Source organism: Notothenia rossii, assembly GCF_949606895.1.
Source record: "Notothenia rossii genome assembly, chromosome: 8".
Lineage (NCBI taxonomy): Eukaryota > Metazoa > Chordata > Actinopteri > Perciformes > Nototheniidae > Notothenia > Notothenia rossii.
In genome coordinates, this window is record NC_136906.1 from 14,663,631 (window position 1) to 14,681,191 (window position 17,561).

General features: G+C 42.0%; 1 protein-coding gene across 3 annotated transcripts; it reads right to left on the reverse strand.

Moving 5' to 3' along the window:
• Positions 1-1,746: 1,746 nt before the first annotated feature.
• tecpr1b (tectonin beta-propeller repeat containing 1b) lies at positions 1,747-17,490 on the reverse strand. Of its 3 annotated transcripts, none has more exons than XM_079645765.1 (26): positions 17,436-17,490; positions 17,144-17,243; positions 15,793-16,025; positions 15,522-15,704; positions 13,173-13,295; positions 12,019-12,141; positions 11,475-11,649; positions 10,903-11,003; positions 10,709-10,810; positions 9,738-9,865; positions 9,028-9,641; positions 8,390-8,475; positions 8,143-8,298; positions 7,512-7,661; positions 6,864-7,021; positions 6,019-6,146; positions 5,434-5,530; positions 5,247-5,343; positions 5,081-5,160; positions 4,949-5,005; positions 4,688-4,862; positions 4,178-4,313; positions 3,934-4,026; positions 3,742-3,848; positions 3,365-3,484; positions 1,747-2,769 (listed from the first exon to the last, which is right to left on the reverse strand). In XM_079645765.1, exons 3-26 carry the CDS (start codon positions 16,015-16,017, stop codon positions 2,629-2,631), a joined length of 3,555 nt encoding a protein of 1,184 aa, XP_079501891.1. In that variant the 5' UTR covers positions 16,018-16,025; positions 17,144-17,243; positions 17,436-17,490; the 3' UTR covers positions 1,747-2,628. The 3 variants fall into 3 exon arrangements, with proteins under 3 accessions (XP_079501891.1, XP_079501890.1, XP_079501889.1); XM_079645764.1 differs by having other exon boundaries at positions 5,434-5,527; positions 8,390-8,508; XM_079645763.1 differs by having other exon boundaries at positions 8,390-8,508.
• Between the last annotated feature and the right edge of the window lie 71 nt (positions 17,491-17,561).

Genomic DNA, 17,561 nt, shown 5'->3' on the forward strand with positions numbered 1-17,561 from the left:
GAGCTAATGCCTGATCAGAATTCTACCGGAGATAAAGTTAAATTCTGCTGTGATAAAACGCCATTGTGAGGAAGCGCACACACTCCCTCACTAACATGTTGGTCTTAACTATTTGTTTGTTCAGAAAGGCAGTACATGTTATTTCAGAGTTGTCTTTATTTCAGTTAAAGTTATAAAAACAGTTTACATAGACAAACTAATAAAATGCATCTAAATTAATTTGTCAGTCTGTAAAATACACAAGCACCAAGTAATCACCATTTCCTTTATTCAGACCTGGAGGCAATCTTGTCCCAGTGCTCAAAGGGGGAGCACGCCTCCAAAGTACTCCTTATATGTGCCGTATGAGTAGGCGGAGTCTTGGACGCGATTGGTCAGGAAATGTGATTTTATGAGTGTCAATTAGGATAAAAACTATCCGTTTTAAGCAGACCTTGTTGTTTTTGAAGGTATAATCTTTATGTTGATGCAATAATGAATTTACTTAAGCCTTTAGGGTTTTATTAAGTGTAGAGACAACAGTGTTTAATTTTGTATTCAACCCTTCACTCCGCTTTCGGAACCATGACCTGATTGGCCAGGTTGGGGTGCGAAGGCGGGCAGTCTCCAATAAATGTGATTGGGAAGAGAGGGGAAGAAGGGAATTTTGTGTTTGTTCCTTGCTGGTGAATGCAGCACCAGGCAGGCATTTTGTGTTTTCTGTGGAATAATGTGGAAGGCTAAGAATAAAACGCCTGTACTTTTTTTGCAAGAAAACCCTCTCTCCACGTATCGTTCTTTCACCTGCACCTCACATCGTAACAGCCATCATGTTCTAAACCGCATCAAGGATTATTTCATGCTTTTTAAACACATGTGCTCTCCAGTACAGGTTAGCTCTGAGTGTTAGCGATGCTTGATAATGTAAACAAAGACGAGATTCCAAAACACGTCAGGCATTGTTTCTGATAGCAACTTTCTGTGGGTCCGCCGCCGATTTAACGTCATATCGGCAGCAAATCTGTGTCCGCTCGTTGTACCCGGATCAGGGGGGCACAGGTTCAAACCCCACTGAAGTTAGCATGTTGTTGTGTCCCTGGCCAAGACACTTTACCCCAAAATTGCTTCTGTGGGGATTGTCCACAGTATTGAGTATGTAAGTCTAACAAGTGACATGTGATGTAATGTAATGTTCCCCCGTTTTAAAAAGATTTGGGTACGGAGGAAAAGAGAAAGGGTTTTATTTGTTGACGCTGCGTGAGGTCCCCGACACACCGGCGACACATATTTATGTATAAAAGACAAAAAGTGCATTTGGCATTATAAATTAACCCCATTTTTACCTGCTGAAAAATTCAAGTGAGTGAATCATAAAAATGCAGTAATATTGTTCTGAAATGCATACTTGTGTACTATACTCAAGTAAAGTGATGAATGCACTTTACTTTATTTCAACATTGTGATATTAGTAAAATAACTTCTTCTTCAGCTACTGACAGTCATCGTTTTGTCTTTAGTGGAGGGAAGTAACAAATATATGTTTTCCTAATGTCAGGAAAATGCCTTTTTTAAGTATTGTTTGGTGGTTAGTGGTTAGTGGTTAGTGGTTAAACCATGTAACCTCATGTCCTTGATTTAAACCTAGCTGGAGAATTTTGTTTCATTCTAAATCTGTTCTATAACTTTAATCCTCTCGATCCATTTATCAAAATAAGAGCTGCAATCAACTTGTTTTCCAGATCGACTGCAATGACCTCCAAACATAAAGACATTTTTATTTATTTTTATTTCACATTTCAATGCCCTTGTAAGATGAATGTCGAGTCATGGTGATATTCAGACCTGCTGTGGAAGTTCAACAGTCACCGTCATGTCATAGCAGGAGTATGTGTGGATATAACACTGACAGGAAGAACTGTACTTATTGCAGGAAGATAGAGATGTTTGGTAATGTAGAATGATTATTTATATATACCTCTGGAGTCGCTTCTAATTAAAGAACATTATAGAAGTGGGAAGATCTCACATTTTGCCTTCTTGTAGCAATAAGGGCGAAACAATACACTCCAATGCAAACATAATAGACCAAAACATATGGACAATCAAAATTCAACAAATGTGCAATAAATAAATAAATAAAATAATAAATAAAATCACATGCAAATGTACAACCGGCAAAAACAAACAAACTTCTATAAACCGAGACAGTTTAGGCTATAGTGGGATTGTGTGTTTGAAGTTAGTTTAGTACCCGAGCCCTTACCCTTTATCAAAGTCCCGCCCTCTTAGGTTATCACAGGATTTAGTATACAAGAATAAAACCTATTGCTAGATCCCTAAACACCCAATGAACATAGCCTAAAGCACACACATGCGCTGCTTTTTACATTTGCATCCCACAATATTTCAAGATCCCTTTTCTGTTTTGTCTTCACCGCACACTGACATGATTCCTACCAAGGAAACGATCCAGGGAGTAACATTCATCCATTGATCAGGGGTCAAATCCAACCAAAGTAAACTGTCTAACCCCAGATTGTGCATCCCCTCGAAATGAAGGGTAGGAATGGTCCAAGGAGAAGAATGTGGATCCAGGCACAGACAGGGACGGGTAGGAGGAAGAGGAGGAGGAGAAAGAAGAGGAGGATGCTACACACCCACAGCACTCCCGTTGACTTGTGTCGGGGGCCGCGGGGGGAGCGGGCTGCGCGGGGGTCCCACAGCCGGAACATGAGGGGCACGAGGAGCCTCCACTGAGTTCCCCCTCACACTGATGTGCTCCCATCCTCCCTGGATGACACAGAAGGAAATACATGACTTGCCATTAACTTATGTGAGCACTAGAGGGCGCTAAGGAGGCCGCAATATACTGAACATTTTAAAACCCTGTTAATTAAAGGGTAAATGAATAAATAATTATTAAAATATTCTTTGGAAACTTTAATTGGTAACTTTGGATCACCTCATTATGAAATATGCAAATAAAGACAATAGAAAAGAAAAGTAATTTTGCCATTATTTTAGTTGTAAAGTAGTGAAAATGCTGTCATAGTCCAAGTACTTTACTTAAGGTAACTTCACAATACTGCAGCAGCAGTTATGCAATTGCTAAATTAGTGTATTTTTGGGGGGATTCCCCCAGACAAAAATAAAACGTAATTATCTTGCTTTGTGACAACTTGCACTGTGCTGTGCTGTTGTTCCTCTTTATTGCTTAAAAACTATCTTATTACTAAATGTATGGATAACCGGATTACACCTTCATACCGTCTCCTGTTTACTAAATGTTTTCCCATTGATTAGGTTACTTTCCCAGGCTTGTTATTATTATTATTATCAATAAAATATGATATAGACAGTGTTTACTTCACGATGGTGGACTCACCCCTATACCAAAGTCCCAGGCCTGGCCCTTGGGCTGCATGGGGCCGACCCCCAGCCTGTGGCAGACCGCTCCGGGGGGTTCAGAAGTGAAACCTGGAACTCCATCTGCAATGATCCACACCTGGAGAGAACCACAGCACTGAGCCAACACTAGCCAATCACGGTTTATTATCAGATATAGTTTAACCCGGGATCTCACTGTCATATCTCCCACATGCTGATAAAACTCACTTCTGGTGGCAAACCAAGCATCCCCATCGATACTGTCCTAAAGCTTTCTGATGGATGATTTAGTGGCTCTGGTAAATCCAGTATACATACATACAGAGTAAACATAGTGAAATCCACTGTATTTGACAGGAGGCTGTAGACACTGACCTGGTCAAGCGGCCCCACGGTAACCTTGCCGACGTTGTTGGAGATGAGCTCCCAGGCAGAGCCCTGGGGGTAGCTGGGGGTGAGGCCCTGTCTGATCCACAGGTTACCTATACATACATAAAGATTGGTTGACTGAAATGTAAGGCTCTTTGGTTTTAAGTAGGTATAAAAATTGTGTTTTCCACTACTCACTGTTTTCATCCACAGCAAAGACGGAGGTCCTCCCAACAGACAGCTGTCTGAGGGTCTGCCTGGGGGGGGACGGGATGTGGTACCAGCACTCTCCTGCAGAGGGGGGAGAGCACTTGATGTTTAATGTCTGTTGCATGTACTACAAACTAGAACATTCACAGGCTTTTAATACTGCATATAGGAGAAGATGTTGTTGATGCATAAACGATTTCCCTCGGAGCATTTAGACTCTTTGTCAGCTGACCTGCAGGGTTTTGAGGGGACACGGAGCCTCTGTAGAACACAGCTCCGTCCTTAGCGATGGCCCACACCTGGTTGGCCCCGCCGATGGAGATGGACTTGAAGGGCTGATCTGTGCCGACATGAAGCCAGGAGCTGCCCTGTGAGACCACACACACCGCAGTTAGAGGGGAGACTTGTGTTTAGCGATGACAAGAGAAGAGATGAACCCAAATAAATATCTGGTCCATTGCCAAGTTAGTTTTCACATACAAGGAATCTACTCTGGTGTATTGGTGCATAACATAAACATATGAGTGGAACACGAGAAGAAAATCAGGAAACATAAACATAGAATGGAAGAAAATCATTGCAAAAAACTAATCTCAAATATGTTCAACATGTCAGAATTGAAATAAAGAAATTGACACACAAGGAATCCTGTTTTCATCCTGATGTACTCACTTTAAACCTCTCTGGGTTAAGAATTGATGTCACTGTCAGTCAGAAAAAAAATTTCCATCTCGTTTCTCACCTCAGGGTTTTGGGGGCTGACTCCCAGGCGACACAGCACATCCCCCTTATCGCTGAGGGCCCACAGAGGGACCTGCTCCATGCTGCTCTGCGCCAGGCACGGCATCAGAGAGATGTCACTCAGACGGATGGGCGGGACCTGCTGCCATGGACCTCTCAACGTGATCTTACACTTCCTGTATACAGAATATTATGGTTTTAAATGTCAAGAATCTCTGGGTTACAAACATCCAAAATGTGTGATATGAGAGAGTTTGATTACCTCGTCCATCTCCTGCGCCTCACAAAGTCTTTCATGGTTTTGTGGCCATGAAACGTCCTGTAAGAGGGAGATCAGTCAGAAAAATGGCAACTTTATTCTCTTTTTATATCCTGAGAAATAATAGTAACGTACACAGGGAAGTCTGCAGCGTACTGCCAGCCCTCTTTGTCTGTCCCTCCAGGAATGTTGTAATCCACAGTCCACTCTGACACCTGAGACACAGTTTTGTTGGAGATCAGCTGGAGATGAAATAAGAAATTGAATTTGGTGCACAGGAGGGATTTTCTATATCACCTACCCAGGACCACTGAGGGGTGGGAGGGTTTGTGTTTCCTTTGGTGCACTCATTCAGTCCGTTCTCATCACTCCACATCGCACGGTCTGTAGGAAGTCCTCTGGAGCCAAGAAGCAAGAAGTTCATGTTTAAGGAGCAGTCAAAGAGAGCAAAGACTTGACTCAAACTGCAGAAGATGAAATGTTCCTACTTGTCTGTATATCCAGTCATAGGGTTCCATCTTTGATTCTCATACACATGGACACTCCTGAAATCAGTCTGCTGGAGCATCTGAACCTCATCTCCTGCTGTCAACACAAACATAGACATTCATGTAATGCTAGCAGATAAATAGTTACACTAGTCTGGGCAAATAGATCTCTACAGCTACAGCAGATGCTTAAGCAATTGCACACAAAACTACAAGCTGTTAGAAAAAAGATTAATTAAATAAAAACGGTAGTAAAGCAAATAAATCATTAGAAATGTGACAAAAATATGGGTTAATTATTATTTTCATTGGAGATTATTGCACCAATTATGCATTACAGAACAAGTACTAGCATATCAATCAAATCTATCAATACAATGTTCCAATTTTATTCAAAGTAAACAATGATTAAAATTGTATAAAAACATATTGGTTCATCATTCAAACAGCAGCAATAAATATTTAACTGAGAAAAAGAATGTTTTAAGGGACCCATCACTGGTTTGTACATATATATATATATATTAAAAGGAGATGATAACTGAATAATTGCACAATTTGTGGGAATCATATGGGACAGTTTACCAGGGGCGGTCGGTTGCCCATAGCGACCACTGTAGACCCAGGCGGTGCCGTCCCACCCAACGCCCCACACCAGCCCCAGACTGTTAGACTCTACACAGCGCAGGTGACCCGGGACCTGGCGCCAGAACCTGCAGCAGCACACAGCGGTGCAGCCAGCGTTAGCACCCAGCGTTAGCCACATTGTTGATAGCAGACAGAGACACAGTGCTGCCACTCACAGCATGACAGAGATTTGACACATTAGCAGAACATTTAATATCCATGTTCATAATGCAGAGCAGTATGTTAGCATGTTAGCGACATTAACGGACATGCAGCAGAATTAAGACACGGTTCATACAGCTTTAAAAAAGGTATTTTTTAAAGCTATATCAAAGCTCAGAGATCAGGAATATACAGACTCTTGAAACCTTATCATCAAATATTAAATGCAACTGCGAAAAAGTAAGTGTACAGAATCCCTTTATACCAACTTTATACCCATAGCAACCAATGTATATTTCCACATTGTTTATTTTACCAGCTGCTCATTATTTTATTTTTGACACCAGGAGACATCAACAAATATGACGACAGTATTATTTCAATTCATATTTAAAAAATTGGCGATTTTAAATGTTGTACTGGAGATAAATCAACAGATGTTGTTTTATATCAAGCAGTTTTTTCAATCTCTACTCAACTTTAGGCATATCACTAACCGTGAAAATATTTTGGTTCAAATCAAGCATTTTTCCAAACGTTTCAAGATCACGTAGACACAGAATAAGTGATGGAAACCAAGAGAAGAGAATGAACACTACAAAAGCAGGCAGACAGAGTTTAGTATTTGGTCTGAGTCTCACATGAGGTCACAGGCCAGTGTGTGCGCGGCAGCCTCCAGGGAGAAGGACGGCTCGTGGACCATGATGTCTCCCTTTGAGGTGGTGGACCAAAGCGCCTGCCTGGAGGGGGGGCCGGCGATCCCTCGACCCTCACAGCAACAGTCAGACAACAGGCTCAACTGAACACAGAGGACAGACAGGGAACTGAGATCAGCAATGGGCTACACATCTAGACTGTTTTGTTGGGAGTTGCCAAATGTTGAAGATACTGGCAGCAGGGAAGCCTTCTCTCGTAATGGAAATAGATTTCACTTTGCTTGGGTGATCATACCGGCAAACCTTTTTTATTTTGAGAAACTCAACAGCAATTGGTTTTTCGCGATTCAAGATAGTCGAGGAAAATCCCGCTTCCTTCATGGTGGGTGTAGTTTGGTAAAAATTAAATTGTTCCGACATGAAAGAGACATTGCTGTCGAGTTTTTTGAAAAAGGTCTTATTTTGGTGCTTTGAGTACCGCAGACCGAGTGCCAAGTTCTCTTATATTTGAGAGCAAAGCAGACATCTCCACTACCAATATTTACATCCCTTGGTATCTTACACCAAAACAATCTAGATTGATAAATAGCATTACAGTTAAGAGAGAAAGTTTGTAATGAATGTGATTGTTACCCAGTCATTCATGTCCTTCTCAGTTTGTGCTGCCAGCACCAGAGGCCCCCTCTGTTTGGTCCTTTGGGTGGTGTACACAGCAAAGGCATGGTGGCAGTCCTTGAGCACTGGAACCAGCGCCGTCACTTCATTTATACACACATGCAGGTACTGTAACACAGATACAAGAACATTTGTATAAAAAGAAGCTGTGAAGGGAGCATTTAAGGGACTATTACTTGAAGGTTTACTTGTTGAATGTGTGAAGAATTTGTTATGGTGTGAATAAATCAGGTTACGACTTCATTAAGCAGAATTACTGCAAGTGTGTGACAAACAGGTGTATCTATACTGTTTTGCAGTTGTCAAACGCAGTCCTCCATTATTTCACTTCTTCAAGAATTTTTCCTAATTCTTTGTAGCAGACTCATTCATAAAAAACACAATGGACATAATTCACCCTTGTCTGTGGTTAAACACCAGCAATCACACTTAAACAGTATCAGTTGGACAGTGTCAGTCAAAGATAGAGGTTGTTTGTCTCTATTTCCTCACAACTTCTACACCTTGAACAATTCAAGTTGACACAGGATATTTAAAGATATAATTGGTCATGTTGGGGAGGAAATGTTTCTTTAACAGCAGAACCAACCTTCTTCTCGTCATACTGCGTGTAGTAGACGAAGAAGATGCTGTCCTTCCCGCCGTCAGACTTGGTGGACTGCTCCAGAGCAACACTCACATCCACCCAGCGCTGAGGCTTCCAGTCCCTCATCCAGCGCAGCGCACCTTTACGCACCCACACCGACTGGCAAAGGAAACAGGAGGATGTAAGGCAAGGTGTGATAAACCAAGACAACGAGGGGATTAAGAGAAGTTTAAGACACAAGCGGTCTTACGTGGCTTCTCTCCAGCGGCTTCCTGCTGATCTCCTCTCGGTGTTCCTGCTGCTGCTGCTGCTGCTCGCTCCAGGCCGCTGACTGAACTGGAGTCAGTGACAGAGAGCTGGTGAGCGGACCTGACAGAACGACGATTCACACATTTAAACAGACAGACAGACAACCATAGAGATGACACACACTGTACACTACAGTATATCTACATGCACGAATGTTTAAAACACAACACAAAGAAACACATACATACAAACACAGATATACAGACATTAACTGATATTAAATGTGATCAAATTTGGAACATAAGTAAAGTTCCCCTGAGGTGTTTACATTATTTCGAGTACTCTGACATGAAAGTTTATGAACCATGATCATTTCTTTTTTGCAATCTTAAAAAAGGTATTTTTTGAAAAAAGGGAAATTGGTAAAAAATATATAGTGCAAATGTTGTTTACTGAGCCCCAAGGATCTATTTAAATGTTTTTTTTCTTTTTCTTTTATTTATCTGAATTTACTTAAAAACTTATTTTTTACCTTGAAAGGTTGTTTTTATGATCTTAAAATGTAAATAATGTTGTTTTTCAAAGTTAATTCTGGAACAATATATCATCAAACAAAAGTAGTTGTGGTTGTCCTTATACCTGTGGGGCTGAGCCAGCTGATCTGAGAACTGGCGTCCACATCGCAGCCCCCCCCAGAGATCCAGGTCCACACGGGCGCGTCCGCTTCTCCAACCCCCTGAGGGGTCTCCAGGGTCCCCAGGGCATAGGTGGCAGCAGCACTGCCATCCCCCAACGAGGGTCCTGCTGCCTGCGCACATCGAGCTGCTCCGGCCCCCTCCAGATCCACATTCATCCAGGGGACGTCGGGCCCCACGGTCCCCGGGGTCAGGGCTATCGGGGCTGGGGACGGCTCCTCCACCTCCTCCTGCGCGGCCTCTGTGACGGACTGCTGTGGGGTGGAGGTTTTGTCTCTGTCTGACACCAGGCTGTTAATGAAGCTGTCACTTGCAGGGATGAATGTTTTGGGGGCATCCTGTAGGGAGGCTGAGGGGGTGTCATCTGATTTCAGGGGGGCCGTAGGTGTGTCAGCACTTCCTAAAGGGACAACAGAGGAGGCTGCTGCTTCCAGGACGGCAGCGTCTTTGCTGCTGTTTGGTGGTTCGGCTGGACCCAACTCTGAGTCTGAGTCAGTGCAGCTCAGAACCGAGGCCTGAGAGGCATCAGTCAGCTGACCCCCAAACTCACACTCCTTCCTATTTAACACATATGGAGAGAGAAGGAAAAAAATAGGGGATGTAATCAGGTCAGTTTCCCTTCTAGATTGAAGAAGATTTTTCTTGTATACAGACCTGGGTGGGATAAACTCTTTGTTGTTTCCCCATTGGCCCGAAACAGGAATCCAGCCGCTCCCACTTGGCTCAGTCAGCGTCACACCCATCCTGAAATACAGCCCGCGGTCCTCACCTACAGCCCACACCTGACAGACAGAAAGACGCGAAAACAATGTAGAACAGCAAAGATTAAAAGGCAACAGGCGTATACTGTATACCCACATACCTCAAAAGGGAAAAATGTGGCAAATACAACAGAATGATGTTTTATTCACTCCATCAGTGGCACTATCAGGACACAGGCAGCTGTCTTTATAAGGCCATATACTGTAACACAGGCGCCTGCCTCCTCACACCAGCCATATCCATAATCGCAGCCCTGAAATATGGGATAGGATGGCGACGGCTTGGCCTGCTTCTAATTAGGGAGTTTCCATATGTCACGCCAGTAAGAATATAGTCTTGGGATATATAAGGCTGGGCCTGAGGTGCTACTGCTTGGACATTGGCTTGGAGCGTCTGACAGTACTCGTGTTACAGGGTAACCACGGGCTAGGACTACAGGCCAGAGGTAGGAGTGCTTGGGGAAGGAGAGGAGGGGTGAGAAACAGAAGGGGAGGAGGGGTGAGATGAGGGTTTGCAGTGTCCTCATGAGTGTCCTATGTCCTCAGCAGTGAGACACGGAGCGAAAGCTCTCCTGCACCGACCCCAGCCCTGATCTGTCCTGAAACCAGATCCAAAGTCGAGCTGAAAGTGAATCGTAAGGTCTGAAGGAATAACCGAAACGCTAAAGCTTCATGATTTTCGTAATAGAAGAACAAGAAGACCAAGAACAAGAAGAACAAAGAACAAGAACAAGAACAAGCTTTTAAGGGCTAAATGTATAAGAGGGGAATGCTATTTTGACTGTCTCTTGGAGTTTCAGTTTGTTTTATGACTGTAAATTCAGATTGTAATTTCATAAATACTTATTATATGAAGTATTTTACCTGGTCATTGAGTCCCACATCTACCACCATCATCTCCCCTCCGATGCTGATCCAGCCGGAGCCACAGGGGTTGTGTGAGTTCACGCCGCGCCTGAACCACACCTTGCACACGTAAACACACAGATATGTGTTACTTAACACCACATAAACAACAGCTATTAAGAGTGTTACATATAGGAGGAGTACGGATTCACCTTATAGTCTTTAGTGACCACCCAGACCACGCTCACTCCAACAGACACATGCAGCGCTTCGATCTCCTGCGCTGGGGATTCAACTTCCACCCATGATGTGCCTGAGAGGAAAAAGATTGATGTTCACTGACACAGCACGAAGGCAAACCTTATCTTAGAAAGCTGTTTTATTCAAGTCTTTGTCCTCTAAAGCAAAAGTTCTATTTAAGAGCATCTTTTTTCAAATTACTTTAAAACTTAAACCGCCATATTTGACTTGAGAAATGTAAAATAAGTAAATGAGTGATATTCTTTGTAGGGAAGTTTACTGTAGGTCTGGCCTATGTTCTTTAGTTCCCACGTGAAAACATGATGGAACATCTTAAGAGACTTAAACAAGTGTACAATAATTTCACACCTTTTCTTCCATTTCCTAGATTTGTTTATGTACAGTAAATATTTAAAAATATAAATCATATACTGAAGAAATTGGATGTGGTGTTGAAATTGACAATTTATATGATAATCCAAAGAAATGTGGGCAAAGATGACAGAAGAATGGAGTGGCTCAGTTGACTACAGTCAATACGGACCAGTCGGGCAGTCCAGGCTGAGGCCAGTACGGACCAGCAGGTTCCCGTCCCACAGAACGACCCACAGCAGGTCCCCGGGGCCCGCCGATAACTGAGCCACCTCCTTGGGCATTTCTATCTCCTCCCAGCTGGAGCCCTCCGGCACCCGAGGGTGGATGCCCTCCCTGAACCACACCTGCAGGGGAAAGTAACGTTAAATAGCTCAATAACTTTATGTTTGAAGAGGTACATTATATGAAGTCATGCTGCCCTCTTGTGGCCAAAAAACATAAGTGAAATGCACTAACATCACCCTGCTGCTGTATTGTGTGACTGAGATACATGTGTGCATTATTTGATCTCATATAAGTCTGTATGAATAACGTTTTCAATGGTAGTACAAAGATACAAAATATACACTACTGTGAAAAACAGCACGGTGTAAATAATGGAAATCCCCTTACTGTATTTAAAACAATGGAGAAGCACCTCATGCCAAACTACTCTAAAACATTCAAAATATTCCTTTTATATGAAAAAGAAAATGTAGAGTCACATGACTGACCTCTCCTTGTTGGGAAACACCCCAGAGGTAGGGATACCTTCCAGACTGGTCGCTTAACTCCCAGCCACCACAGCTGATGTCACAGAGCGGCAGGGGGGGCTTCCTGGGGTTGTCCAGGGGGATCTGCAGAAACATGGTGGCTTTGTTTGAAATATTCAGTCGCACATGCACTCAACCTTTTTAACACAGATAGTTCACAAAATCTAACTACGCATGTGAAACTGTCACGAGAATCCTAACTAAAATAATTGTGCTTTGTAATATTACTGAGATAACCATCAAAATATGCTTAAAACTATTGAAACGGTACCAAAACATACTGGAATCCCTACATACATTTAGTTGAGAAACTATTTGTATGGCATGTCACAGATAGGTCAAATTTATTTTGAAAGTAAATTCTTATTAAGTACATTTCTTAAATCAACATTACAGTCACTCGTGACAACTTTCACGATTATTGTATTAATGTAAATTCGCCATGATTAACTAAGTGTGTTTTTTTATCACATCATTCCTGAGTCTGACAGATATAAACTAATAGCACATTTCCACTGCAGCGGGGTAGCCCCGTTTAAGCGTCCCTAAGCGTCCTCGCTCAGGCCTCGGGCTGCCTCACTGGCTGTGGCGCATTTCCATTACAGTTTAGGACCTGGGGTAGAAACGCAGTGTAGGCGGGGCGATCAACTTTTTTTTCTTCACATTTCGAGTTGTTCCGTCGAGTTCCCGCTGGACTTTATCATCCCCAATGAGATGTAGGAACGTCGTCACCTCCTCGGTGGACCACGGTGTGCTTTTCTTTAAAGTTGCCATTTTTGTAGCTCCTCCGTTTACAAAAATGCTGTGTATAAAAATGTTGCAAGCTTGCTTCTAGATATATATGCGACGCTAGGGATGATCCCGCGCGCGATCTTGTGATGATTCTCTCTTACCAATCGGCAGTCGAGAGTGTTGACGTCACTAGTTCAGCCCTGGCCCTGGCCTGATAGAACCACGATTTTATGGGCCGGAAAAAGAGGGAAAAAGTACCCGCTAGCCGGTGCTACGCTATATGGAAAGGCCACCAAAAACTGGCCTGGCCGCTTGAGGGCGATTAAGGACGCTTAAACGGGGCTACCCGCTGCAGTGGAAATGCACCATAAGAGCGTCCAAACCTTGGCCCAGGAGCCCTGTGCTGTGTATCTCCTGTAGCGGATCCACCGCCTTCGACGAACACAAGAGTTCCACTTCTTGTCCGGAGAGAAGTTAGCCGGGAAATCGACTGCATACTCCCAACCCTGAAGAGAAACACACACAGAAGGATAAGACATTTTATATTTCATTCAATAAAATTATAAAAATGATTTTGATAAGCTTTTATGCTTTCTAAATTAAATTATTTAAATAAACCTTTTTTCGCCATACAAAATGTTGGAACATCAATTTACACTAGGCCCAAACATAAACAAATAGAGATGTATGGAGCTATTTCAAGGTCATAAGTTTTGATCATCCAAAAAAATACAATTTATGTTTTTTAATATTAATGTTTTTATCCTGAACTTTGAAAAATATTATGATGTATTCAAAATAAAAATAAGTATTTGAAATCATTTTTAAGTTTGAATATTATTTTTGATTCAGTATTTTTTTTTGAATAAAATATTTATTTTCAGATTTAACTTTTATACATATTTTGATATTTCAATCCTTATTTTTTTCAGTTGCAGATTTTTCGTTTTCAGATTCAAAACAATTAATTTTTCAGTTTCAAATCTTGTTTTTTCAGGTTGCATATTGCTTGTCACCTTCAGATCGTTTTTAACTTTCCAACCTTTTTTTCTCGCTTTCAGATCTTTTTTTTTCGCTTTCAGACTTTTGGCCGTGGGGGGGCGGGGCTTAGCAAAGAGTAGTTTGGCATCCTGAGTGGCAGGCGTCCCTCTGTCATGTTGCCTTCAAGGATATTAGGTAGCGCGAGAAATATAACTCAATACTTTCTATACACAATACTCCCGTGATTGGTGGTAAACTGATACCAGCGTCAAAGTTCCTTTAAGCAAGCTGTTGAGCATCGTAATTGGCAACAATCAAGGTATAAGAGCAATAAACTGTGCTAGAATGGGAAATTACGTATCCGCAACCAAGCATTGTCCTTCGTGGAAGTGGGGATAGTATTGGCTTGGTTTTTGCGATCAGAATCAGATTACCTTTATTAGTCCCACAGGGGATACATTTACATTGTTAAAGCAGAGAAGAGCCAAAGACAGCTTAATGCTACCTAAAGCATGCATGAAAAAAAGTATTAAAGATTAAAAAAAGAAATTATATATTTTAAAGTTACACATTTTACATAATACACACCCTGTAACAGTTCTGTGGATTTAGCAGCACAGTTTTTAACGGCATATATTGCACATATTGCAAATATTGCACATAGTTGGTATTTATCAACAAGAGGTGTTATAGTCTGAGTTGTTTTGTGCGGGGTCGAGAGGCTGTGCTGGTTGTATAGTCTGACCGCTGCAGGAAGGAAGGACCTGCGGTATCTCTCCGTGAGACAGCGGGGGATGGCGTCAGGTCCACCAAAACAACCTGCTGGCTCGTTGCGGATACGTAATTTCACATTCTAGCACAGTTTATTGCGCTTATACCTTGATTGTTGCCAACTACGATGCTCAACAGCTCGCTTAACGGAACTTTGACGCTGGTATCAGTTTTATTTCCCACCTATCACGGGAGTATCGTGTATAGAAAGTATTGAGTTATATTTCTCGCGCTACCTAACATCCATGATGGCAACATGACAGAGGGAGGCCTGTCACTCAGGATGCCAAACTACTCTTTGCTAAGCCCCGCCCCCCCCATGCAACATCAGGATCAAAAGTTTGAAAGCGAAAAAAAAATATCTGAAAGTGAGAAAAAAATATCTGAAAGTGAAAAAACGATCTGAAGGTGAAAAGCAATGTGAAACCTGAAAAAACAAGATTTGAAACTGAAAAAAATACTGTTTTGAATCTGAAAATGATAAAAATGTAACTGAAAAAAATAAGGATTCAAATATCAAAATATGTATAAAAGTGAAATCTGAAAATAAATATTTTATTAAAAAAAATTGCTGAACTGAATGAAAATAATATTCAACCTGAAAAATGATTTAAAATACTTATTTTTATTTTGAATACATCCTTGTATTTTTCAAAGTTCAGGATAAAAACTTGAACTTTCAAATAAATTGTATTTTTTTGAATGATCAAAACTTATAACCCTGAAATAGCTCCATAGAGATGCAAGTATAATCAAAATTCATACATTTGTATATAGTTAAGTAATATTGTGGTTACACGAAATAAGCTCATATAAAGCAGGTGAAATGTAGGTAAAGGAAACACCACATCTATAAACAAACAAGATGTCAATATAAGAGTTGATGTCTTGTAAGGACTTTTGAACAGATAAAAGTGCAAAACATTTAAAATAAACACAAATAAAGTATAAAAAAAGATACAGTATGTGCATTTTCTTACCCCGGTCTGGCTGGGCTCCCCCCCGCAGCTCTGGTCCACGTACCAGTCCCCCTCCCACTCCCAGCTGCGTGACGGCAGTTGGAAGCTGTGCAGAGGCTGAGGGTTCATCCCGGTCACGTCGCTCCACGGCCAGCGGTCTGTGGGCAGCAGCGTGTCAGTGAAGTTATCCACAGGGTTCCACCTCTGAAACCCAAGGAGAGAAACAGCACTTCAGTAATAACACTATATAGCGTCTACAATCTAAGTGTGTCAACAAACAGCTTGACCTCACCTGGTTTTCATAGGTCTCCTCCCGGTAGCGGATGGAGGTCTCACTGGGCATCATGTTGAGGTAAACGTGGTGGTCGCAGCCGATGCCCCAGCAGCGGCCCTTCCCCGCGGTGACGCGCTTCAGCTCCAGCAGCATGTCGTCTGCTCGCTCCCAGCGCTGGCCAGCTGTGGAGAGGCTGTACACCCGGCCGTACACATCCACGGCCCACAGCATGGTGATGGGCATGATGGCCCCTGAGGGAGACAGCAGAACATCACACATCGTTCACAGCTGCATTTATCTATTTTATGACCACACTTCAGTCCTATGATATCCTGAAGAGACACAACCTTTTACATTTACATTTAGATTCATCCTTGAATAGTTATACTCCCGCTACGGTAGTTTGCAACGTATTAAGAAATACATACATAGACTTTTAGATCACTTTTCTTTTTTTCAGAATTTGTAAATAAACTGCATTATATGGAGCTTTTATCCAAAGCCCTGTTGCCTCAGGTTCACCCATTCACACTCACATATTGGTGCTGGTAAACTATCAAGAGTAATTTGTTGTTCAGTGTCTTGCCCAAGGACATTTCGACATGTGGACATTTGGAGCTTGGGATCAATCCGACAACCCTGCTTCGATACGTGGGCAATCTGCTCTTCCCCCCGAGCCACAGTCACATAATTTAATTAAACTTTACTCTGAAAAGTACCATAAAAACAACATAGGGTTGCCCTCTCCTAATTGATTTGATTACAAATTGTGGTATTTCAACATCAAGACTTCATCAGGGAGTCAAGAAAATCCCTGAAACCTGTAGGAGTGGGTTTTTTAGTTGTAATAACAGCCTGCCATGACAATAAAGGCTTTTTAAATGTTTGTAAATATAGTGTTTTCTTGGTATTTTTTACTACATTTTTCCTTATCCAAAGAGCCCATCGGACAATTATAACTGGGTCCAGGAAGCACTTTTATTTTATTTTTACATCAGTCTGGAAGTACTAAAACCTGACAGTGGGCTTTTAATCTGAAAATTCAACAGGAAGCCTCTTTTTATTCTTCCTACCTTGACGCTTGCTTTATCGACTGACACTAATCCGCTTCAGCCACTATTCCTCGATTATCCATACAATCACACAGGCCTTTATTTGGTTTATTAAAATGCAATGTGCATTTAAATAATAAAACCTAAATCATCTTAATTATAATTTAAAGTACACGGAAATGCATGGGCTGCAAAGAAAAAGGTACATTTAGCACATTACAAGACTTCAGATTTTTAGAATAAACTTGATGTACCTTTTAGTCTGCAGTGGACCGTTAAACACATAGACAAACACACACACAGCAGCATAACGTTACCTGTATATTGGTATCCGATCCGCGGTTGTCAAGGGAATATCAACACACGCGACATGACATCAGGTGCAACAGCCGATACCTGCCATCTCCGAGGCCCATGCTAGGACACATCCAAAACCCTTATGTTAAATAAACACAGAGAAATAAAGCATGCAATGCATCGTAATAACACAGATAGTCGATATGGAGTCATATGCCGCAAAGTCGGCTATAATCTGTTTACAGAGTCTCCAGGTTAAAGACAGCAGGCAGCTAACACACACACACTTTCATACAAATATCAATTACTTACATATACAAATCCATCATGAGCAACAGTTTTGGAGAAGCAAAGTAAAGTGGTCCATGCACATTTCGGCTGGGGCATTTAATTCACATTCTGGACCAGAGGAATGCTCCGTGCAACTCCCGAGCCCAC